Source organism: Coturnix japonica, chromosome 21 (assembly GCF_054131305.1).
Source record: "Coturnix japonica strain WE chromosome 21, WE-NBRP24, whole genome shotgun sequence".
Classification (NCBI taxonomy): domain Eukaryota; kingdom Metazoa; phylum Chordata; class Aves; order Galliformes; family Phasianidae; genus Coturnix; species Coturnix japonica.
The window spans coordinates 3971728-3995538 of NC_140683.1; the positions used below are offsets into that span (position 1 = coordinate 3971728).

Sequence of the window (23811 nt, forward strand, 5' to 3'; positions counted from 1 at the left end):
AGGACTGGGAATTTTTGGACCCCGCTCCATGTTGGTCTGTTGCCCCGTATTCATAGTTTTGCTTTGCAATGCATATTCTGACCTTTCTCTTAATTTCCTATGCAGTAGAGGAATGTAGGCAAGGTGCGAGTTATAGGGGAAATGTAAGGAAAAATTCAGAGCATGTGGTTTGTTCTGCTGCTGCTGCAAGGTATGTGAAGCATGGTACCGGACTGCTCTGTCTGCCCTCTGCCAGCTAAAACCAAGAATTGAGACTAATCCTATGTGTGGATTTTCTGTGCAGCCAACCGGAGCTGCTCTGTTACTGGGCCATCTGCACATTTGCTGATTGGTTTCTCAAGTAGTGAAGGCCATGGATTATTAAAAGCCATGCCCTCATTGTTTCGCTTCATGGGATTTTTCCACAGCGATGCAAAATGTTTCTCCTTTCATAGTAAAACGCTTACTTAATATGCTGGTAAACTGAAGGTATTGGTGGATATTGAAGAGGAATCATCTTATGAAATCCATTTGCTAACAGTTTTAGGAGATATGTTGGATTGTGGAAACTGAAGCGATGCTGTTGCATGGGTTGGTTGAAAGCAAGTTCTCTTATATTGTGGCTTGGCAAACTGTTGAAGAGCCTCAAAATGCCACTTGTGATGGATGTAACAAAATGTGTTACAGTATGTGCTATTTTACTGGACTCTTAATTTATCTGTCGTAAGGTTTGTGTACCAAGAGTAGTAAACTCTTTATGACAGTGTTTCTCTTCTATGTAATGTCTGCATAAGGGAATTAAATTACTCTTAATTGTATGCTTAAAAATAAATTTGGGGCATGTCTGGCTAGCACAGTAAATTAAATTTTGCTACTTCACATTCCTACTGCCCATTTACTTTAAATTGACTTTATTGAAAAATTAAATGTTTGAATATCTGATGGGGAACAACACTGCCATTAGTGGGTAATGTGAGATGTCACAGAACCTGGAGAAATCTTGGAAAACATCATCTATTAATGTTTTAGACCTTAAACTCCCTAATACAGTTAGAAGTGAAGCAATGATTGAAGCTGAAATTAACAGCAAATGAACTCGGTGGTGAGGAACCGCTGTTGCCCCTTATGCTGCCCCACAGTAGGAGCAGAAGAGGAGGAGCTGATTTGGACGGCCATTATTTCTCCCCTTCCTTTTATTCTTGGGAGGGGAGACACTTTCATTAAACATATTTCTTGTTTGACTTGTAACACAGCAAATGTGAGCATTAGCATAGTGTTTAAAGTGCTGGGCCCTGAGGTGTCCTTAAGTGTCCTCTGAGGCACAGATGTGATGCTACGCATGGAAATGTTTCTCCCAAGTCACTGTGTTATGGACGACTGAATTAACCCTGAACAGAGTCTTCCCTAATCATAGTTCTCAGCTGACAGTGTCTGCCTTCCTGGAACAGAATTAAGGGACAAGTGAGCATGAGGCATGTGGAGCTGGTTTTGGAACAAGTATTGCCTGTTTCTAGAAATGAGCTTTAGCTGAATGGTCACAGAAGGTGGGGAGACTTGAGACTTGGGATCAGGATCTTCATGGGCACACAATGCTGCTGGTCTTGTCTGGTGAGACTTCACTGTGAAATGATTTATCCCACTAGCAACAATACTATGTATTATTTTTTTTTAGGGGGATGGATCCCTAGCAGTGGAATTTGTTGAGCTGCAGAGTTAATCTCGAAGGAGGCATGAAAAATGTTGCTATTTGTTGTAGGGCGTTGGATGCAAGGTGGCATGATGCACCCCACTGAATTTAGTTATCATTGTTGAAACGGGTAAAGCTTTAGGAACTTCTATGTGGTATCTTTATTGCAGGCCATGCTGTATGATTCTTTGGCTTTTTGGCATTTTATATAAAGGCATGATGAGTGTGTGCCTGGTGGGGGCCTCAGTTCCTTTCATGAAAAACAGGCGCAGTGAAAATGGAAGTTTCCTCCAGTTTTTCTTTACTCTAGACTGAAGTCCTGCTTAAGTTCCTGTTGGAGTAGCAGCTGGATCCTAACTGAAGCAAAGGAAGCTGAGCTCATCTTAGTTAGTTGCTTCATGAAGACTTAGGACATCATTAGATAGAAAAACGAGATTTCAGATGTGATCTATGATATCTTCTGGAGTTGTATGTCAAATGTATATTGTAAGAACTTAAAGAACCTGGACATCTGTTCCTTTTCCACTTTCAGTCTCTTCCCTCTTTAAAGACATGGAAAAAAAAACCGTTAAAGCAACTAATTAATGTATTTGGGCAAATGGCTGGTTGGACTTGGTGACCTTGTGGGTCTTTTCCAACCTTGGTGATTCTAAATAGGGTGACACGTGTTCTGGCAAAGCCAGGAAGAAAGGCAAATACTTAGAAAAGGGGCTTAAGACAAGACTGGTAACTGCTCTGCTTCTGGTGGGTGAGGGTGAAATTGCTGGCTGCCAAAAATACGAGCTGAGACAAGTAGCTCATCCTGCTCTGAGCCCACATCTGCACATACCTCCCTATCTCTACAGATGGCCAGGAGGCTGAAAAGGGAACACAGTTGTCTAAATTTGTGTAAGAGAAAAGAATCACTACTCCCACCTTGAAAGTGCATAAGAACCTTTTGTAACTGGAGTATTTTTTGACAATTTAAAAAGTGTGGTAGAATTTTCAGTGCTAGTAAATTATGTGAATCCTGACGCTGTCGCTGCTAAATACATTGTACATTTTTTTTCTACTATAAGATGACTGACTGGGACTGGACTATTCCTTTCAAAACTATCCTGCTAAGGAGTACATTTGATTTAGAACACTTCTTTGCGTGCTTGTGCTGTAACAGCTAATCAGCGTGATACTTTTCCATTTTAGATTTCACAGTACTACCTGTTTTAGAGAAAAGAAACTGTTGCTGTCTAAATGGTGATGACGCTATTTGAGGTAATGATGGTAAAAGGCAATATGCATCTCGAGCAGGTCTCTGATTAAAAGCTGAATGCTCCTGGTTCTTAATCAAACTTAACTTGTGTATAGGTGGAACATTTTGTGCTCTTTATATGGAATGTTCAGTAGTGTTAAACTGACTGCATGTTACAAATGGATCTTCCTTTTCTGTGTAGCTGGGTAGTAACATACCTCTGTTTTGGTTTCTGTTGAGATGTTTCCAAATGTGCTTTTAGCAATGCAGCACAAACATAGCATTGTCATAACAGCATTCCATCCTTGGTGAGAAGTTGCAGCAGTACCGTGCAAAGGTGCCATTGGTCTCTTCCTTACAGGATGATGTTGGTCATCCTTCCAGCATTATATCTACAAAACTTTCTCTGGCTGTCAAGTTTAATGATATTTGGTGGAGATCACGTGTACTGACAGAACGTTAAGGCAGGAAAGGATTTGGAGTAGAAACACTCAAATACAGAGTTGATTTGGATCAATGAGTTGCCTGTAGGTGGGTGAATTCCAGATGAACCTCTCAAAAGTTTGCTCCTTATTTTGTCTATCCTTTTGCTATGGATGCTGTAGCAGCTACTGCAATGCTTGAATACCATCCTGGTGCTTCTGCAGTGGGTGTAGTTGGCTCAGGCTGTCTCCATGCAGTCTTTCCTAGGAAGAACTGCTTGAGGAGAGCTCATCTGAGCACAGGACTCTGGTACACTTATGGCTGTTGATTTTCCACAGAGTGAAATGTAATCTTTATTTTGATGTAAATGCCTTGGCTAGGTTCTTTACTTTTGTTCATAAATGTTTGATCTGTGTGTGGTGCTCGCCATCATCTTGTGCCAGAGGAAAAAAGACTTGCTTTCTGTTTGCACTGGGCACTACTGATCTGCAGGAGTTGACTGGTTTAACTGCCAATTTTAGCAGGTGTGCAGTGTCTCAATGAGGTCTCTTTTCCATCACTGCACAGTACACTAGTAAGTCTGATGCTCATAGAAGACTGAATTTTGGCTGGGAGCTGAGGAGTACAGGGATTTGTTGTACTTCCCCTCTTTCCTTTTCCTTGTTCTGTTTCCATTTGTCCTTCTCGTGTTTACAAAGCTCGGGATATTTCCTGTAGAGCTGTGTGTGGTGTGTACTGCATGCATATCATCCACAAAATGCAATCCTAAGTCATCTTCATACTTCAGAATTTTGGAGATCAGAAAGCTGTCATCCTTTATGCTGTGAAGGGACTGCAGTGTTCTTTCACAGAAGTGTTTAAAGAGAAGGTTGGTGGTGTGGAAAAGATTTTTTAAAAGTGCTTTTTGGCTACTCTTGTTGGGAAAGAAAAATCTCTCCTAAGACTGTCATGTGGTTGCAAAAGCTTGGTCTCATCCTCATGTGTAAAGAATGGGAGGCTGGAGGATGGGGAGACAGAATGTCGGGCAGAGCTGGTTGGTGGGGCCAGGCCGCCTGCTGTGCTCCGCTGTGAGCTGCAGGAGCTCCAAACTGCTGCTCCTGCTGGGCTGTGGCTGCCCAGCGCTGCAGCATGGGAGCAGATAACAGATATTCAGCACAGCAGAAATGGAACTGCCTGCTGTTTGGGGAGAAGAGAGAAAAGCTCCTGGAGCACTCTGTTTCTCTGCAGTACAGGAGAGAAAACCTAACGTGCAGAGTTCATGGAGTGTACCGCTGTGGTTCAGTATGTGAGGTTTTGACAGCCCTGAATTGTTTCTGTCACACTGTGGATGCTTCATGGTGAACCAGCTGCCACTGTCCTGGGGCTGGTAGCAGTGGGTCTGGTGATGGGTAGCACCTGACCTCGTACACCATGTCTCTGTTGTCTTAATAATGCACTTCTTGAAAAAGCATCTATTCCTTCTGCAATTAACTGGTAATTAATAAGCCATTCTGAATCACTCTTTCCCAAGTGAATAGTTGGTGGTTTTGAAATTGTGCAGATTGGAGTTTTTAGAACAACTATTTACATCAATGGGGCATTATTGCTTCACTGTTCTAAAATAGGCAACTATCCAACTTCAGTGCCATTTATCTTGATTAACCTCTTCTTTTACCTCTTGCATGCTGAATTTTCAGTGAATCTTTGTAAGAGGAATAAAAACTTGATAAAACCATCCACAGGTTCATGGCAGAAAAGTGTCTCCCAGCACAACACAGTGCAGACATGCTCACAATTTTATTCTGGGGTGTAGCCTGACAGTGAGTTGTAAGAAGTAATAGCTCTGTCTTTGGGATTGTTTTGAGTTGACCTGTGCTGCCTGAACATGATGCCTTTTGAGAAGTTACGTTTCCATCTTGTCTAGTGGGCCTTGGTGTGTCTCTTGGTCTTTAAAGGCACACATCATTTTTTCTCAATGTATCTCCTATCCCAGATAAGGGAGACTTGGAGGAAAGGATATGACACTTCTGGTCATGGAAAACAGTATTGAGAGATGGTGCTGTGAGCACAAAAATCTCCTCACCCATGCGCCTGGAATAGGGGACTGTCCTACCAGCTCATCTTGGTATGTCACCTGTTGCTATTTTGAATGTAAATTGGCATCAGAATCTTGAAGAAACCACTGAAGAAAAAATTCAATGGCCAAATGCTTCTGTGTGTTGAAAAGCAGCTTCACATGTGGTTTTCCAGGTGACAAAAACAGGCAAGTAATAATAGTAATAAAAAAAAAGCAGCAGTTGTTTTTTTTCCCTCTTCCTGGCAGTGGTGCTGGAAGGGGAATTTGGAGAGCCTTTAAGAGCAGGAGTCAATGGTGAACAACTTCTTAAAAGTTTCATGTCTGGCAGTTTCTATGTTAGGAGCTGGTAACAGATCTGAGAAATAAACATGATACACTGATAGGTTTTAATTACTGACTTTCGAGTTATTTTTGGAGAGCTTATGCAGTGAAGCCATAAACGTTTGTCCATTCTTACAAGAAGCAGCATTTATTAAAAGTAACTGAAAATTTAAGAGTTAAACACCCTAGAACTGGGAAAAGTTCTACATATTTGCATTATCAGAGGACATATTTTGGAGCTCGGTATCTGTGAGAAAGCAGGACAATGGCTCTTGAATGACAAAGAGCTTCTCTGTGGTTTGTGTCTAACATCAATACTGACTTGGACTCCAAATTGTGGAGTTTAACTGAAATTCAACATTCAAAGCCAAAATAATACACAAGAACTTGGTGCCCAGAGAAAAAGAAGCTAAGGAGTGGACTGCTTTGTACAGTGGGGCTGTGTGGCTGCTCCTTACCTTCCAGAATGGCACAGGTCCCTTATTAGTGTCCTGAAATGTTCTCATTTCTCTGGCTTCTGTTCTTCCCGAGAACAGACTCTGTGCCTTGTGCTGACTAACAAAGGGACTCATCTGTGTTCTTTTTCAAAAGACACGAGGTCTGAATCCATGTCCGTCTCACTTTCCAAAGTGGTTAAAAAAAATCTCATGTCTGAAAATAGGACTGATTCTGAATTAGATTCTTGAGTTTAATCACACCATGCTCAGACGCAGAACTGCTAATTTGAATCTCATGAGTCTACAGGTAATTGTTGTCAAGCATGTACTGTGACTTCTTGCCAAGTTGGCCTTTGAAGGATGGCTGTGGTCCTATGAAGGAGAAACTGAATAGCAGAAGCAGCCAGCAGCAGTCTGTTAAAATTAAAGTGAAGAAGTCTATGTAAAAAAGCTGAGGGGTGAGGGTGGTGGTATGTTCTGCAGCTTAATGTGTGTGGTAAATGGAAAGTTAATTTATTTTCCAAGTCCTACCATAGTTTTGCTATGATATTAGGAAAGTCACTTTAGACTTTGGTGATTGGGGTCTCTTCTAAATGGAAATTGTCAAATTTATTCCTATTACAGGGATTAGAAAAGTAATGTTTATGAAATGTTTATGAAAGTGCTGTGAAACTCGTGTGTATAGCTAAGTCTGACAGTGTTTTTCTCTCTGTGATAAAAGCACATTGAAAGTTCATACTGCAAACAAAAGGGGAAAGCTTGTTATAGTTTGGTCTTTGCTGTTAACTTAATCTGAGTATCACAGTATCCACTAGGTTAGCAGTGAAACACTGGGTAGTACTGCTTGTTTACCAGTAGATGGAGAAGTGATGACCTACATTTCTTTAGTTGGTAACCTCTGAGTCTTTTCATTCAATCAACTGTTTGTGATATTGCAAAAAAAAAAAAAAAAAAAAAAAAAAGTGATGTATCTGCTGCCATTCAAAGACTGCAGATGCATTTGCAAGGATTACCAGCTGCATTGGCAGAACAGCTTGGTGACACCTGCATGCTCTGCTAAGTATCTAGTTCTGGTATTTAAGAATGAGATCAGAGTCTCCAAGTGCAATGTATTTCTCCCATGGTGAATGGAAAAAAATTACCACAGCCATATTTGAATTAATACAGTTACGTAAGTAGTGTTATTCAGCAAACTGCTCATGCTGCCAGGGAGCAACTCTGATTCCTCCATTAACTTCTAATTTTTATAGTGACTTCTGAAGAAGGAAAAACACTGTACCTGTGCTTCTTTGCCCTGCACAGAGATGAATGGGATGTCTCTGTCAGTTGTCTGAAATCATGCATTGAAAAGCATGATTATTTATTTTTTTTTTCTTAACAGTTTTGCAGAGTAATAGGACAGAATATGATTAGGATTCCAGAAGACACACGCTGGGTCAACTTAAAGTCTGCCAAGTTCTAATTTGCAATTTCTAGAAAACTTAAAGCAGAAACATCTGAGCGCCTGCAGAAGTCATCAGTCTAAATTTAACTCACAGGTTTTGTCTCAGTAAAGCATGGAACTGTCTGGGAGTGTTTGTCCACTGAATTCCAGGCACTCACCGTTCTTTCATTGAGGCTTCTGCATAGCTAGAAGAAGTTATTTAGACAACATTAGAACCTGAAATTCTTTTAACACTAAAGAACTGCTTTTGACTGTAAAGATTTATTTATTTGTGCTCTCAAGATTAGAGTTCAGCGTTTGCTTCCCTCTGGTTCTTGTTCTCTTTGCTGTATCCTTTAATAATGATGTTGTGACATGGGCACAGATTTACACAGATGGCTAAGCAGGTATGAAAACCAGCATGATTGTAGTGTGATGTAGCTGTCAGAAATTCTGACTGAGATGAAAGGTTACATGTAGTATTTGCCGCTTAGCAGTAATACTGTTAGTTTGTAAAGTAGCTGTTTTTTATTCTGGTTTTGATCCTGTCCTCTGCATTTCGAACTGTGCGCTCCTACCCTGACACATTGTAGCTTTCCAAGCCTCCCTTCTTTAAAAAGATAAAACCACAGATCCCTTCACTGCTGCTTTTAGGAACAGCAGGTTTCCTGTTATCAGGGAAACTGAAATCTCTAGGCACAAAATACAGTTAATGGCCCCAAATAAACAAACTTAGTTTTTCTTCAGTCTTTCCCCTGACAGCAATTTCAAGTGTTACTTCTAGCAACTACAGTGTATGGAGGGAGCTTTGGGCAGAAAGTGAGGTGGTGGTGGTGGTTGTAAATCAATCTCTCTGCAAAGCTGAGAGCATTTTGAATGCTGCTGTTGATTCCATGGCTTATTTGATTCCTTCAGAGGAAAAATGGGTACCTGCCCTCTTTTATGCTTGGAGCTTGCTGTCATGGACTTATGCTTCCTAACCTGGATGGCATTTTACTAACCTCCACAAATTTACTGAAATGCTGTTGCCTTTGGCTTGTGGCAAGCAGGTTGCCTCCAAGACACCCGTGTTCAGCACAGCCTTGTATTCTGTTGTTTACACATGTTGCTTAATGTTGAGGGAGCAAAGTGAGATGGTAATTACATGATGGGGAGAAAACAGTGGTGAATGACAAAGGTTGAAGTTCAATTACTTCAATTACAATTACTTAGCTATGTTGTCCAAAGAAATCAGAGTATGATGCTACAGATTAGTGTATTCGGTATATTTACCTGTATAAAACTTTGATATCCTGTTGTGAATAAGCAGTTACGGAATTCAGTTCTCAGCCCAGGAAATACCCAGGGATACAGAAACTGACAACCAAATCTTGTCTGGACATCAGAGTGGAACCAGAACCTGGGCAGGTCTGATGGTAGAGCAGGAGCACTCTTTGCACAGCACCTGCAGGCACTACTTGTCTTCTCTTCCAAATCCTTGTGCGCCTTCTCTCTTTAAATAAAACAAAAACAAACAAACAAAAAACCCTAAATGTCAGTGAGGCAGCAAGACTGATATACCAAAAAATGCACTTAAGTGGAATCATGAATGTTTAAGCTGGCAGATGTGCACGCCAACCAGTGTGAATTTGTGGTACTGAAAATGCCAGTTTCCTCATGCATTGCCACCAGGGACATCAAGGAATAAATTCAAGGGGAGAGGCTGATCCTGATGCCCTGAGGGAAAAAGGTCCTCCTCTTTTATATGAGAATTTTAGAACATTTTCTTCTGTGTTGGTAAGTGGCCACAAAGAGTGACCTTTCGAAGTGCCCAGCAAGTATCCAGTGGTACTTCATGGCAGTAAGCCTATGTGCTGAATGGTACTTACAGAGACTGTCTTCTAGGAATCAAAACCGTATAAGCGTTTCCTATGGTGTTTAGGTGGTTTTGTTTTGAGAGGAATAAAATCTGCAGCTTAGGTTAACCTGCAGTCAATGGGGTATGAATCATAGCAGGAAGGAAACTGGGGCACTGCAGCTTTTTGAGACAAGTTGAAGGATGCTGGGGAAAGAATGTCCCAGTTCTTATCCTCTCCTTTACTGTGACCGCTTCCCACTATGGTTCTGGAGCAAAGAACACAAAAGTAAGGATGTGGACAGAAATGATGTGGGGATGGAAAATGTGTAAGAGTTTGAAGGTCCATAGAACTGTGGTACTGAGATCAGAGAGCAAGCCATGGCTGAGGCGATAGGAAGCCCTGCGTGGTACTGAACTGCACTGTGCACTTGAGGAGGTAGAACATGTGGTTCTGGTTCGGAGAATTTGATATTATTTCAGACCTAGATCCAGAAACTTGCTTAAGTCTGATCTGTCTCTGGGAAAACTGACAGTGCAGATGGACTCCTTTTAGTATGATGAAATCCTTTTTATTAATTAATTCTTCAAACATAAATGAACACAGTCTGTGTTACGAATTTTATTTACTTATTTATTTGAATGTTGATGTCAAATTGTGACTGCTTCACTAACAGGTCTGTACTGCAAAGTAGCTCTGATTTTCCAGTGTCCAGTTTAGCAAGAAGAGCAGGAATGCAGGTGTTAGGTGCTGGGAGCTGGAAATCAGTTAAACATTTCAGACACGGAGAGTCTAGTCATGGTTTCTGTCTAGTCTGAAGATGAATACTTTGCTATTATGTATGTAATATCTAATTGTGGGTCTTTTTGTGTTGTTTGTTGTTGGGTTTTTTTAAGACCCCGCCAAGAAGTTCTCCCTTTCTGTTATTTAGATATGTATATATATTCTTACAGTTCTGTTCTGGATGTTACTGACAGGTTGAATGTTAATGATGTTCATTGCGCTCCGTGTTTGTGCATCAATTTGTTGTTTAAGAGCCAAAAGCCAGTTCTTACATTTATGTACTTATTTTTGGACTTGGTCTTTTATCTAGATGCTAATAGCAAGGGATGAAAGGGTCTCCATTTCACTAGAGAGCCTCTGTAGCACTGGCTGTGACTGATGTGTTTGGTGTGGTACAGGCACCAGGGAACATGAGGCCATTTAAAGACCTGGAGAGAGAGATGAAAAAAATTATTAGGTATTAGCTGACTCTGCTTCTCTGAAGGACATTTTTCTATGAAGATCTTTCCTTCACCCTCTCCAGGAGTTAAAAATGTAAGGCATTTTCTACTCATCTGTTTCCTTTTAATTTAACGAGCTGATTGGTTTTAATTCTTCATCTCTGCCACTTTGGAGGAATCTGTGCTGATCTGTTTGCAGTTGCACATGCTTTGTTGCACCATTGCAACAAAAAGTTCCCAGGATCCCAATCCACGTGTTACAGCCGCACCTTCTCTAGGAGCTCTGTCAGTAGCTTGTCCTGAATCCTTGTCTAAACACTGACCGTGGGCTGCTGCTTTCCTTGCACTGTGATCTCCAGTTCCTGGAACAGTGACTTGGGTGATTCTTCTGATCTGTTTATCAAATGAGTCCCTAACCTGTCTTAGGCACCTGTAGAAGTGGGGTGTTGGGGTTACCTACTTGGAAGAAATCTGGACGTGGGAGCCTCTTGTCAAACTGTCATAAGAACTGAACAAGCAGGAATAATACTAGGTCAGTATTTACTGTATGTAGGGTAAGGATGTCAGAGGAACTACCTTTCCAGCTCTCAGCTATAGTGTTGTTTGTAATTTTCTATGTGGCTGGAAAATTGCAGACTAAAGGCTAAACCAGGTACAACTTTGCCATGAACCGCATTACTTTGAAAACAGTAAAACTCATGTGGATATTTGGTCTCCAGGTGAAACTAGATGGATGCTGAGAAAATCTCTGCGAGCAATCTGAGTCTGAACAAATACATATCCCAGCGTTATGGCTGCATTTCTTTATAGACTGCTTTTATGGTTGCAATTGGCAAGAGTTTCTCTTTTTTGGTGATGCAGAATGAGGCAGGCAGTTCTGTACAGCACGCAGGGAGTTTGCATTTAAAACAGCAAACATCTGCACAAAGAGGAGGTTGATCACACTGTGCAGGTCTCTGCCCCACGCTCCTCACAGAATCCTTTTGAATTGTATTTCTTATCTGTATTTCTTGGTTTGTTGATGCTTTTAACATGAGAGAAAACTATTTTGCTATTTTGCTGTCAGTTATTTTGACACTAATCAACTTTGCAGATCTTGTTTTGTTTGATGTCTGGGTACATCACAAAAAGAGTTGCTGAAAGAGTTCAATTATAATATCAGCATCTCTGCCAAATGTATTGAGCTGTTCTGAAAAGCAACTTGTCTTTTCTGACCCAGATACACAGTTTCCAACTGTGGGAGATGCTGCCAGAAAGACTCTTGGCAGAAGGCCAGCAATAAAATTATACTACAGAAAAAAGCAGCATATTTTCAGCAGCACTATATGCGGTGTGACGGAAAATTACCTGTCTCCTAGATGCAAAGCAGAAGTTAAAATAAACTTGCAATTTAAAGCTACAGTCTCTTATTCTGATCTTTTTTTGAAAGTATCGAAAAATGATACAAATCCCACCATTTCTTACCCATTCTGTGCAAATTTGAGTTGTTTGCTGTTATTGCCTGATGCACCTCAGGCTGTTCGATGTTCGCTCATTTGTTATCGGCAGCTGTAGTTGTCCTTGCTATTCTGTTAACGTAAATTCAGGGATATCAGGGTGGTGAGTGTGCTGTAAACGGTAGCTCTTGTGAGCAGATGTTGCCGTAAGGGTAGATTATGAGGGTGGAGGTTATTTTTCCTTCAGATAAATACTTCTGGCCTGTGCCTTTTGCTGTAGCATTTAAGACCACTTTTTCTACTGTAATAAATGGCAATGCATCTGTGCCTTTAACGGCAGCACAATGAAGTGAGGCCATAGAGCGCAGTGACCCTTAGTTTCTTCCTCTGTTAAGTCATTTCTGCACTGTTTCCGTACTAATACTGCTGTGTGCTGTGAGAGGCTCTCAGGACACCAGAGTAGTTCTGCATTCTAGAAGGTCACAGCTCTCGGGTCTGGATGTTACAGCGCTCTCCTTAAGGAAGGCAAGTACCTGTTTCTCCTGCTTTTCACTGTTCTGTTCCCAAGCACCTGAAGGTATGTAAGCACATTCATTATTCCTGGCTGTTTAAATGTCTCTCTTGGGAACAGAACTGCCAGGTGCAGGAATATGCCCTATTACAAAGCCCTCATCTGAAATTCTTTTCCTTGTTTGTCTTGCACCAAAGCATAAACTTCCTCTGTGAAGGATGGGATGTTTAATGGAAACACTGTTAGACTGTCATGGTGTTTCAATAACAATTCTACTGTGTCAGATTCCTGGTGACATTACACCACACTGCAGACTCTACTCAGCTCCTCCATTGCATGGTTTGGAGACGGCGAGTATTGGCCCCGTTTTACACTTTATGGCCACATGATACAGCGGTAAAGTGACTTTCTCAGGCTCACCGAGGTCTTGTTATTGCTGGTAGCTTGTTCTAGAATTCTGTTGCAAGTGTGTGTGGAAACCCTTGCATAGGACAACCACACGTAATATTACTGTACCTCTCGTCTGGACCTCAGCTGTTTGCCCACTGCACATAACACCTTCTGACGTGTTTCATGCTGAGCTGGTTGTGCTGCCTTGGTCCATTTGGTTGAAACAGATTTGATTATTTTTTAGTTCTCCTTAATTCTGTATGTTTTCAAACATGCCTTGTTCCATACTCTGTGTATGTATTTTTGTACTAAACATGCTATTTAGTGCTTTTATTGAAAAATTTCTGCTAAAGTTTGAATTATATTAGGTTCTCATTTCACTCCTGTGCATGTTTCTCTGAAAGGGGAAATGTTATTAGCATGACTTGCAGCTCCAGCTCATCATTCAGGAAGGTAATTTTTTAACTTGAAGTTGTTATGATAAAAGTACCAGTGGAAATTCAAGTTCCTCTAATTCAGCTGTGTATGTTCAGACCTCAGCCACTCATGGAGGGCAGGTAGAATAAACTCATAAATAAGTATCTTTGTCCAGCTCTATTGCATGTTGTTGAAACTTGAACATCTTTTAAGACAAGATGGTTACCACCCTTTCCAAGCAGACTTCTGAGAGGTTTTGGTGACTGATTCCGCTGTCTGCATCATAGACTGAAAATGAATGTTCCGCAGCTGCTCCATATTTTCAAAAAACACTCAAAAGCACTGAATCTATCCAGAATTGCACCCCAGGGTACGGCTGTTTTCAGGACTTGTGAGGTAGACTGCAGGCCTGCCCTCTGGACAACAGCCTGCTTGCAGTTTTTCTGAAGCACCAGAATTTGCTCAGCCAGATATCTTTGTCCATCTGCTTTCAATATACTGTACAAGCTGATAAGCAACAGCTTGCAGTAGACTTAGGAGGGAGTCCAGGCTGGGATGTTGCTTGGTGTCTGGAGATGTCATGCTGGGCTCATGCTAAAGTCAGCAGCGCATTCCAGTGTCCTCTGCCTGGATGTGCCAAATTACAAAGACAGAAAACTGGAGACATGAAATGCTGGAGTCACAAGGAAGAATGATGATGTGGAAATGGTTCTCTCTTCAAATTGAATCCAACTAATTTGAAAGAGATGATCTGGAAACATGTCTGATAAGTATCTCTAGCTTGCCATCTGCCGACTCTAAAGCTTATTATTATTACTATTATAGAAAAAGCTAAGCAAAAAAACCCCAAAAACACCTCATAAAGAGTCTGGTACCAGAGATGGTGAAAAGCTGTTAAGTCTGAATCAGCTCATATACTAAGTAATGCCAAAGCAGCAATCTTGGTGCTTACTCGTGCTTCATGCTGTCCCTGCCTGCCTTTCAAGATCACCTAAGGTAGGAATCTGGTCCCATTAAAGAACATCTTCTTTGATCATTTCTGGGAAGCAATCTGGTAGAGTGTTAAGAGAGCTTGGTACAATACATAGTCTTTGTGATAAGAAAGGAGGTCCTTCAGGGCTCTTATTAGCTTGCTTTTCCCAGGCATTTTTAGTTTGAGTGCTTAACTTTCTAGGGAGTTACTCCCTGGCAATCCTGAGCTGCTGAAGCAGACAGGCCTCAGCTTTTCTTTTTATCCAGTAATGCATCCTATGTTCTGAGGTGTGAGATGCAAAGAAGTTAGTAGGCGCTTAATATTGAAACCGCTGGTCCTGTAAACCTACTCTTCTTAACTTGAAAAATTGGGAAGAAGAATTTATAGTTATGTTTCCTTTGGAATGCTTAGATTTCTATAAGACATAGCAGTTTAATTATTCCCTGTCACGGCCCAGAGGCTTAAACATCTACTCAGCCTTCAAGTCATCTCACCTGTCCCTGTGCTGTTGCCAAACTTGCTTTTAATGTCTAGAGCCATCAGGATTTTTTGACAGGCAACATGCAACATACTGCTGGAGAAGTGAAGATTGACATACAGGAGAAAAGGAAAACATTTGTGTGTGCGTGTCAACCTGTGGAAATTGTGACTGGGTTTTACAGTTACTTCAGAGTGTTGCCAAAAAGCTGATGCCATGATATATACAATGAAAGGAAGGCAGACGTTTTCTCCAAGAACTAGTGTGTTATGCCATGCAGTAAGCTCATACTTTCCTCTCTAGCACTACCTGCTCTGTCGTTCTCCTAGTTTAGTACAAGACGGCTGCTCTTTTTTAGCTGTTATGTACTGCAAAAAGCAGTGCAGGGGCAGAAGAAGCATCATGAATGATTTCAGCCAAACATGATCACAATTCTCGTGTCTTCGGTTTATTATAATGTACATCTCTATTATCAGTAAGAAATCAGTTATCTCCACCTGAAGTCTTTGTTCATGTTGTAAAGCATCTGACACTCGGAATCAGAGGTTGCTCAGAGGATTTCAGCTGCTAATTACTTTTAACAATTAAGTTAGTGTTAACAATAGCTATCTCTTCAAGCTGTTTTCATATATTCGAGACTTTGGACTTCCAATCTTCTTCGCATCAGAAATGTAGGTTGCCAGTTGGCTGGTAGTGCACTGAGAGAAGCTCTAACTGGCATGGGAAGGTGGTTACATATGTGTGGGCACATCACATGAAGTTGCTTCCTGTAGTGACATCTGCTATTGTTCTGGGGAAGATGACTTGGTGAGCAATTCTGTACTGTGAAGCCAGCTTGCTTTAGTCAGTGGTTTGACTTAGTGTTCTGCATGGCGCACTTATTGGAATTACATGTTTCTCCTGGTTTCAACTTTTCTTTCTCTTTTTTTCTTTTTCTGTTTTTGTTTTTGTTTTTTTGCAGGTGAATTACAGAAAGTGACTCTTACAGCATCTTAGCTCTATGAACTACTGAGCTGTCAAGGGACTGAGAGGCTTATGAAGAGGTTCTGTCAAGCAAAACAGCTCTTAGCAAAGACACCAAGGAGGAGGGAAAAGAAGAAAGAGAGAGCTGAAACAGTAACAAATCATGGTGGGTATCTCTGTCTTTCATAGGCTTGCATTAATACTGTTGTCTGATCACAGAGCCTGATGAAACGAGCAAGGAGATTTTTTGACCTTGCACTAAACTGGAGATGGCACTGCATACTGTGAGCAAAGCAGATAAGGTTTGATATTTTGTCAGCCATTTTAAACCGGAGAGTTGTCTTCTGAGCCTGCATTACCTGAATTATTAAATGCGAATGAAGGGGATTCTCCTAAGTTTTTCTAATAAAACTGGGATTAGCAAGCTGTAGCAAATAGCGTGAGTGACCTTGAACAAGCAGACTGCGTAACCGAGTACTGCTATTCCCCTTCCACTCCTTGCTCACAAAAGTAAGTGTGAAATTATTCATATTTTTGTACATGTGTGTGAAAAGCTGAATGCGTGCGATCCTATATGCTTTTCATTAAAAACACAGATGAGATTTAAGTAAAGGATTTAACTAAATGAGGAGTCGTTTTCTGTCTACCTGGTGCTGCTCCCAAGCTGGGGACACCAGGGATGATTAAATTATCAAGCTGTATAAATGTGAAGGATTGTGATGGTAAGATTCTGAAGATGTGTTCACAAAGGGGCAGTAAACCTACTCCATTCTGAAAAATACTGTGGAGAGCAGTTGAAGCATGCTGGGAAATTTTAAAGTTCTCTTAAGTGTTATTGCTGAGAAAGGAAATAAATGAATAAATTTTAAATACTGTTCTCTAACACCTGTATGGCTGATGATAGCCAGGATGTGTGCTTATATTTAAATATTTATATATGTATGATCCAAGACAAGATTTTTACCTGTTATTGAGCACAACGGAGGAAGAACACTTGACGCAGCAGAGTTGTCAATATTAAGCCTTCTTGTGCTATTAATTTTGGCCTAAATTGTAATGAATAATTGATCTTGCCAATGTCTGTCTATTAGAAAAGAAGTGTCTTCAAATCTGAGTTAATAGTTTGTTGTTTGACAGTTTTTCCTGATGGATATTTCATGAGATTTGAGATGGTAGGGATGAATGAATAAATCCAGCTTGTCAATTTTTACTGCAGAACTGCAGCTTCTTTGTGTACCCAAACTGCACATAAACCTCAAGAGGAACCTTCTGGAGAGATATTTTTGTGATCTGTGAAAGTACTGGAGTAACACCAGACCCCTGGATGATGAGTTCTTACTACTTGAATTGTTGTTGTGCTTGGAGAAGTTAAGGAAATAATTGTAGCTGACCTTTGAATGTAATAACCTAGGAAGCCACGACCTGTTCATTAACACTTATTAAACCCAACACCTTTCCACATCCTTCACAGGCCCATTTTGTGGTTAGACTTGATGATCTTTAAGGTCTTTTCTAACCTGAGCAATTCTACGATTTTCTATGACCTGAAGGATGTGTGCTAGTATAGAGTATGTGCTGTTAACAAACCCACAACTAGGGAGTAAAAACTAAAGCCATCTGCAGTGTTTAATGTGTAGAAGGACAGAGTTCTTGTTGACGATTCTAAGTCCCAGGGGACTTTCAGCAGTGACTGGCATGTGTCTAGAGAATGTTTAGGGGTGTACTTGTACTTGCTGGAGGTCTGTGCTGTAAGAGCAGCTGGTCCAGGTCACTGTTCAGATCAGGTAAGTCTCACTTGGATAGAGAGTGGCGAACCATAACCTCTTGGCACAAGTCACTTAACCAGTTATGTTTACCTCCTTCAACAGTATTGAAGTTTCACTACAAACTCATCAAATTTTTAAGAAATTATTTCTGCATTCCTTACCAGCTTATCCCTATCCTTATTTTTGTTCCTGCCTTTGTAAATCCCAGTGCAGTTTGCTAAGCTGCACTTAGTAATATGTAGTGTCTATGACTTTGTCTGCAGCAGCAACAAAACCATAGGGGAGCGGCTGTTTAATTGCTTTCTTCTAAAGGAGTTGCCATTGACTGTAACAGAAACTGAAAAAACTCTGTATATCTAGAATGTACAAAGTTCTATTTAGAGCTGTCTCCGTGTTATCCTTGTCAGCCTTCTGCTTTCATCCTGGGCTACTTACGTTCTGAATTTGCCTACTTTAAAATGTGGTTACCTTTTGGAATCAATGCCCAGGTTTTTCTGTTTGCTTTGAGCTATTCAGCTACTAAAGCTTGAAGTAAAAGTCAGCAAAGGTCACTGAAATTCAGGATCCAAGTTCCTGCAAGTATTCCTGGGTAGGGTGTTTCCTTCAATACTGTTACTCACAGTTTGTATCTCCTTGATGTGTCAGTGCTTTGGGTAAGATTGAGGTCCTGCTGTTCTCTCACTGACCTTGAAAACCTCATCTAAATTAACAAGCAAGTCAGAGGATGAGGGAAGACATTTTAAAGTGAAATAAGTTGCCCAGGGCCCATGGGATGTACCTCCAGAGCACAATTAATCTCATCCTGCTGTGGATGTAAACATAAATTGTGCTCCAGATGTGCCAGTTCCTCTTAGCGGCTTGTGTTAGTAGCCAGTAAAGGCATCTAATGCTGAAAAAAGAAACCCCACATTAAGCCTTATACATTTTGCCAGCTTAATGCTGATTCCACGGTAGTGTTTGGTGTCTGTGTATCTCTCTAGTAAGAAATCAGTCCTGCCAGACCGTAACACATGGTCATCATAAAACAATTTCTTACATCTCTCAGGAGGGCTGCCATTCAGGTAGTGTCCTTCTATTGATAATTGAGTAATTTTGTTCTTTTTCCTCTCCTTTCCCACTCTGTAACAGAGATCTATCCGATCTTTTGCTAACGATGACCGCCATGTTATGGTGAAACATTCAACCATTTATCCATCTCCGGAAGAACTTGAAGCTGTTCAGAACATGGTATCAACAGTAGAATGTGCCCTTAAACATGTGTCTGACTGGATGGATGAAATGAACAAGTCTGTAAAATGTGAGAGTGATGTGGAAGCAAAGGAGGAAGCTGCAGAAAGCAATGCCAAGTGAGTGAGTTGAGCCTCATAATGTGTTACTGTACAGCTCTGAATAGGTTCCTTTCCTACTACATAAGAGTTGTAGTGTACTTTGAGTCTGTTGCATACAAATATTCATAGGCGGAAGTGGATATATTTGCACTGCTTGAGGTGGGAACATACAGAGTGAGTGGAAGGAATAGCAATAAGAAAAATTTAGGCAGCAGTTCCTCTCTTCCTTTATTTTCATGTAATATGAAGTTGCATTTTAGCAGTTAAACGTTTCAGCAATAAGTGTATGTATGTACCTGTGACACCTGAGTGCAAATCCACAGTCATGTAGCTTAGGGACTCTTTCCATTTAAGAAATGAAATATTTTTATAAACTTATTGTTTACCTAGCAAACCAGCTTTTCTAAGGATCCATTGTCTTCTGTTATATAGTGCTCTGAGTGAAACATCTGTTTGCTGTATGTCCCAGTCTACTCCTTGACATGGTGCCTAGTTTTCTTGTTCTAGCATAACTCCAGTAGTTGAAGAAGAAACTGAAACAACTGGCTCCTTATTTTAGGTTTCTTGGTGTATAACTTTTTAACTTGGGCACTTAGAACCAGAACTTGGGCTTCCTGTTTCACATGCTCTCCAGCTCTGGTAAGTGTTCTCTCCAGTTTGCAGATGAGGAAGTGAAGCACTGGGAAACGAACAGCAAATTTGTCATGACCTGAAAAACCTGATTTCCAGTTCTCTGCTCTTCCTGTTAGATAATGCTTCTCCATTGAACTTCTTGGGACTCTAATCTGGTTACATCCGTAACGTAACCTGCTCTAGAGATGTAGTCAAAGGACTTCCAATTTCCTTTCCTATGGTGTGTGGAATATTAAGCAAGCCTGCAGCTACATGGGCTTTGCCCAGTAAGTTCTGTTCTTAAAACTGATAAGTGGTGTATTCTTTATCCATATATATATTCCTTATGTTTTCTCACACCTTTTATGCTAGTGAAAGTTCTATTGTGAGGCCTTTTTTTTGGTGTTCTGGTAAATAATACTTATTTAAAGTTGTTTGCATACGCGGGCAGGGTGTAATACAAACTACTCCAGCAGCAGTAAAAGTACTGATGGACTACACTGTGTACTTCTGGAGTGAGATGCAATTCTGTGCAGATAATGGAAGAAGACGCAGTCTTCCTGATTCAGAGTGATATCAGAGTTATTCGGTTTGTGAACTGAAAGTACAGTATGCTTGCTTAATGTGAAGGAGATACTGACAACCATTATATTTATTGGTTATTCCTAAATTCATAATGGGGTACGTTTGAAATTGTGAAAGTGAAATGCTGCTTCCTGTTGTAATGTGATTCTTAGCTCTTTCCAGGTCTCAAAAAATTTTAGAGTAACATTCAGGAAGTGCAGTATGAAGCTCTGCTGAATGTGCTCCAATTTAGAAATACAAAATGTGCTACTGTATTAACTGGGAAAAATCCTTCATGGGTGGGAGGGGCAGCAAGCATTCATGACTTGGTATCTTGCTATTTCCAAACAGCATTGTGGATTCTTCAGAAAATTCCTCAAGCATGAATAGCATTTTTCTGCCTTTGTTTTATTTTGTTTTGTTTGCTTTTAGTATTTATACTTGCCTTTCACTGTGTCGAATTCAAAGTTGTGGGCCTGGGAGCTATCAAAAGAACTGCTTGTTCTGTGTGAAGTTTAAATGGGGTACCACCTTCTTAGGACATAGTGTCTACAAAGGAAGTGCTCAGCCGTATGAAGACCATAATATAATAGCTTTGAAAAGTAAACGTACTCATTTTGATTCCTGTGGCTTTATGTTTTCCCTAATAAATATTTAACAGGCACATGAACACTGGCATTTTTGTTCTAGGCTGAGCTGTGATGTATCACTTTCTAGGTGTGAAATGTATTCAAATAGAAATAGCAAATCACATAAATTCATGAATATTGTTATATAAACTAATGTTAAAAAATTATTTTAGACAGCCAGTTGTATTACCACGGTGGAATAATTGCGGGGTATTGAAAGGCTGCTCTTCTACAGGTGGACAATTAAGTTTTGTCATCTTATTGAAGAAAGTATTTAAGTTCAGATTCCCACAGAAGTCTTTCTTGCCATGCAGTGCACTACGCGTTTTGTTGGTTACTTTTAGAATTACTGGCTGTATTTCCGCATGTCTTCTCATCTGGATAACATAGGCCATGGAATGGATTCTTTAATAATGAATTTAAAACAGTAAAGTTCCAGGCCTGCGTTAAGCACTTTTAAGACAACTGGATAGCCTTGCTATTCATACCTTTGCACAGTGTATATTTTGTGCTTCTGCTCTATTACAAATCTGGAGTACAGCTATTGTACACATCCATGCATTATTTATACACAGAGAACAATTTATTTATGCATTTGTTTGGGGGCAGATTATTTTACTAATCACAAGCTAAAGGGGGAGGGGCTAAGGTACATTTCCCTACAATGTAAATTATCTTCATTTCTAGCTACAAACCACATTTAAAGGAATTCTGCATTTTCTCATGTATCTGCATCCAGATGCTAGTCAAGTAGCATAGCTCCAGGCTAGAAGTTCAGATACTGTTTGCTTTTGTAACATTGGTTGCAAAAAAAAAACCAAAGCTTGTTTGTTCTGGCTGTTCCGGGGATAGTGGGATTGCCATGAGACTGACTTCCCTGTCTTCTGTTTGTGCAAACACCTTTTGCAGCATTTCCACTTAAAATACTTGGGCAAAGTCTGTGAAATGATTAGATGACATTATTTATTGAGTGAAGCTTTGGATCTCTTAAGATCTATTTGATGATCTTGGATTACAACGTGATATGCCTTGTTTTTTTTATCCAGTCTAACCTTTTGGATGGTAAGAATGACAGGAACTGTGATGCTGCCTTACTGGCTGAGATGATTTCCTACTTTTACTGATTATGTGCTTTCTGTTGTTTTTGTAAGGGGGATGTGCCGCTAGTTGGTGCCACAGTATGTGAGATGAGTCGTGGCAGTAGCTGGTTTTGAACTGTCAAAGGTGCATTTCTTGCATTTTCCTTGCTGTTTATTATGCAAGTTTTATGGTTTTTCGTTAGCCTACTAAACTGGTTTTTGTTGCAGTTTTCTTCTCAATACTCAGAACTAAAATGTTCTTACATCGCTTTGCAAGTTGTTTGCTGTGGTCCTTAAATGTTCCCCTAAACATTAGCTGGGAACTGGAATGTAGTACCTAGTACTCAAAAACCTCTATTCCTGTAGGTTCCACTGGTGAGACCTGTTGAAGGAATTAAGCCTGGAAGGCTTTCTGGAATTAAAATTTTTCCTGAAAAATCAGTTTGCAGGAGGTGCTAAAGTTCAAAATAATTATCATAATAAAATGTTTTACAATTTTTAAGGTAAAGGTTTGAATCTCTGAATTAAATGCATCATGAAGGGCTATGGCCATGTTTAAACTTGGAGCATTGCTGAAAGACCGCTCAGATCACTTCTGCTAACAGGAACTCTGTCAGAGCTCACCTAGATCATAACTATTGTATTCTTTTGGTAGATTTGCAGATTGTTAATTTTGCTTTTTTTGTGCTTTGTGACTTGAGCTAGGCATCTTCTGCATTCATGTGAACTGCAAATCAATGCTTTATTTTTTTCATAGGAGCCACTTTTATAAAAGCATTCTATGCTTAATTTTCTAATAAGTAATGTGCCACTTTAGCACTGTAATCAGTCCCATCCATTTGTCTCCTCACTGTTATAGCATAATACAAGTATTTTGAATATGTAAAAATACCATTTTAATTACTCAGAATTATTTCATTTCCAGGGATCAAAGTGGTCGGACCTTGTGTGGTGTTATGAGAATTGGCTTGGTTGCAAAAGGTTTGCTGATAAAAGATGATATGGATTTGGAGCTGGTTCTCATGTGCAAAGAAAAACCCACAAAGACCTTATTATGTATAGTCAAAGACAATCTCCCCATTCAAATTCAGGTGAGTTAATTCAGGATAGTCCTGTAGTAATGGCTGATAGCACTGTAAGGTGTGTTTGGGTAAAGACCCAAGAGAAGACAAGATAAATGCGTTATAGATTAAAGAGCGTACTTTGAATCTAGGCCAACATGTAATGTGTGTATCATCTCTAATGTGTTATTATGAGGTAGCTATTCACAAAATTTAACGTCTTGCTTATGGTGCTGTCTTAATTCCTTTTTGTGATGTCAGTTTTCCTATGCTGATAGCTAATCTTTATTTAGTAACTAATACTGCTGATTTCTGTTCTCTGCTCCAATCACTAATGTGAGCTAATTGGTAGTCCCAGAAATAACTCCCTGCTCCAGCATGTGGTCCTTGTTCTCTGCTTCCCAAATGAACTTTTTAAGTTCTACACTGTAGCAGCTTTGCTTTCCTTAGGCTTTCCCAGAATAACTGCCTCTTATGTCTGAAGTGAGAAAAATGTCAATTTAGATGGTCACTCAGTTTATTTTACTCATGAGCTTCTAGTTGTTTTTATTTATGGCTATTTCATTCTAATGTTGGCATCCGGCATGTAAGAGTTAATGCCGGTCTCTTTAAAGCAGCTAGGATTAATACCTTTAAGTCCAATCCAGATTGCACCATGCTCTGTTACTGAGAAACTGTGCCCCAGAATATTCTACTGCAAGTGCCACTCTCCAAACCAGGTCCAAACTGGATTCATTTCTCTCCTGATCTGTTTTTCTGCCTTGTTTATTTCCACATAGACTACATGCGTTCTGCCGCTCATGACAGCTGTTGGTTCTCACTGATCCTTTGTTCACATAAAGGGTTTATTTTAATGAGATAGTAAATAGTGTGTTTGCAGATGTGGCCCTGTCCATAGCTGAAAATATTAGGAACGTATCAAATAGTAAACTTCAATACTTATAGTAAGATGTGAATTGAGAAAGGTTGAAAGAGATGAGAAAAATTAGTGT

The 23811-nt window shown here is 40.2% G+C and overlaps 1 protein-coding gene and 1 long non-coding RNA gene across 51 annotated transcripts in view; one reads left to right on the forward strand and one right to left on the reverse strand.

The window, feature by feature from the left end:
- STRBP (spermatid perinuclear RNA binding protein) overlaps positions 1 to 23811 on the forward strand; it is a 56916-nt gene that overhangs the window by 4064 nt on the left and 29041 nt on the right. For 43 of the 50 annotated variants that reach the window (XM_085521097.1, XM_015879038.2, XM_085521092.1 and 40 more), the window contains exons 2-4: positions 15779 to 15946; positions 18675 to 18892; positions 22684 to 22849. In XM_085521097.1, the coding sequence (XP_085377223.1) occupies positions 15944 to 15946; positions 18675 to 18892; positions 22684 to 22849 (387 nt within the window). In that variant the 5' untranslated portion in view covers positions 15779 to 15943. Of the gene's footprint in view, positions 1 to 15778; positions 15947 to 18674; positions 18893 to 19634; positions 19774 to 21830; positions 21904 to 22683; positions 22850 to 23811 lie in introns of those variants that run through there. The other 7 variants (XM_085521113.1, XM_085521115.1, XM_085521124.1 and 4 more) reach the window with 4 other exon arrangements.
- The window catches only part of LOC146757441 (uncharacterized), a 60993-nt gene continuing 42997 nt past the window's right edge, over positions 5816 to 23811 (reverse strand). The window contains exons 5-6 of the long non-coding RNA XR_014936220.1: positions 8827 to 9046; positions 5816 to 6345 (exon numbers count right to left, since the gene is read on the reverse strand). This is a non-coding gene — a long non-coding RNA (uncharacterized LOC146757441). The remainder of the gene's footprint in view (positions 6346 to 8826; positions 9047 to 23811) is intronic.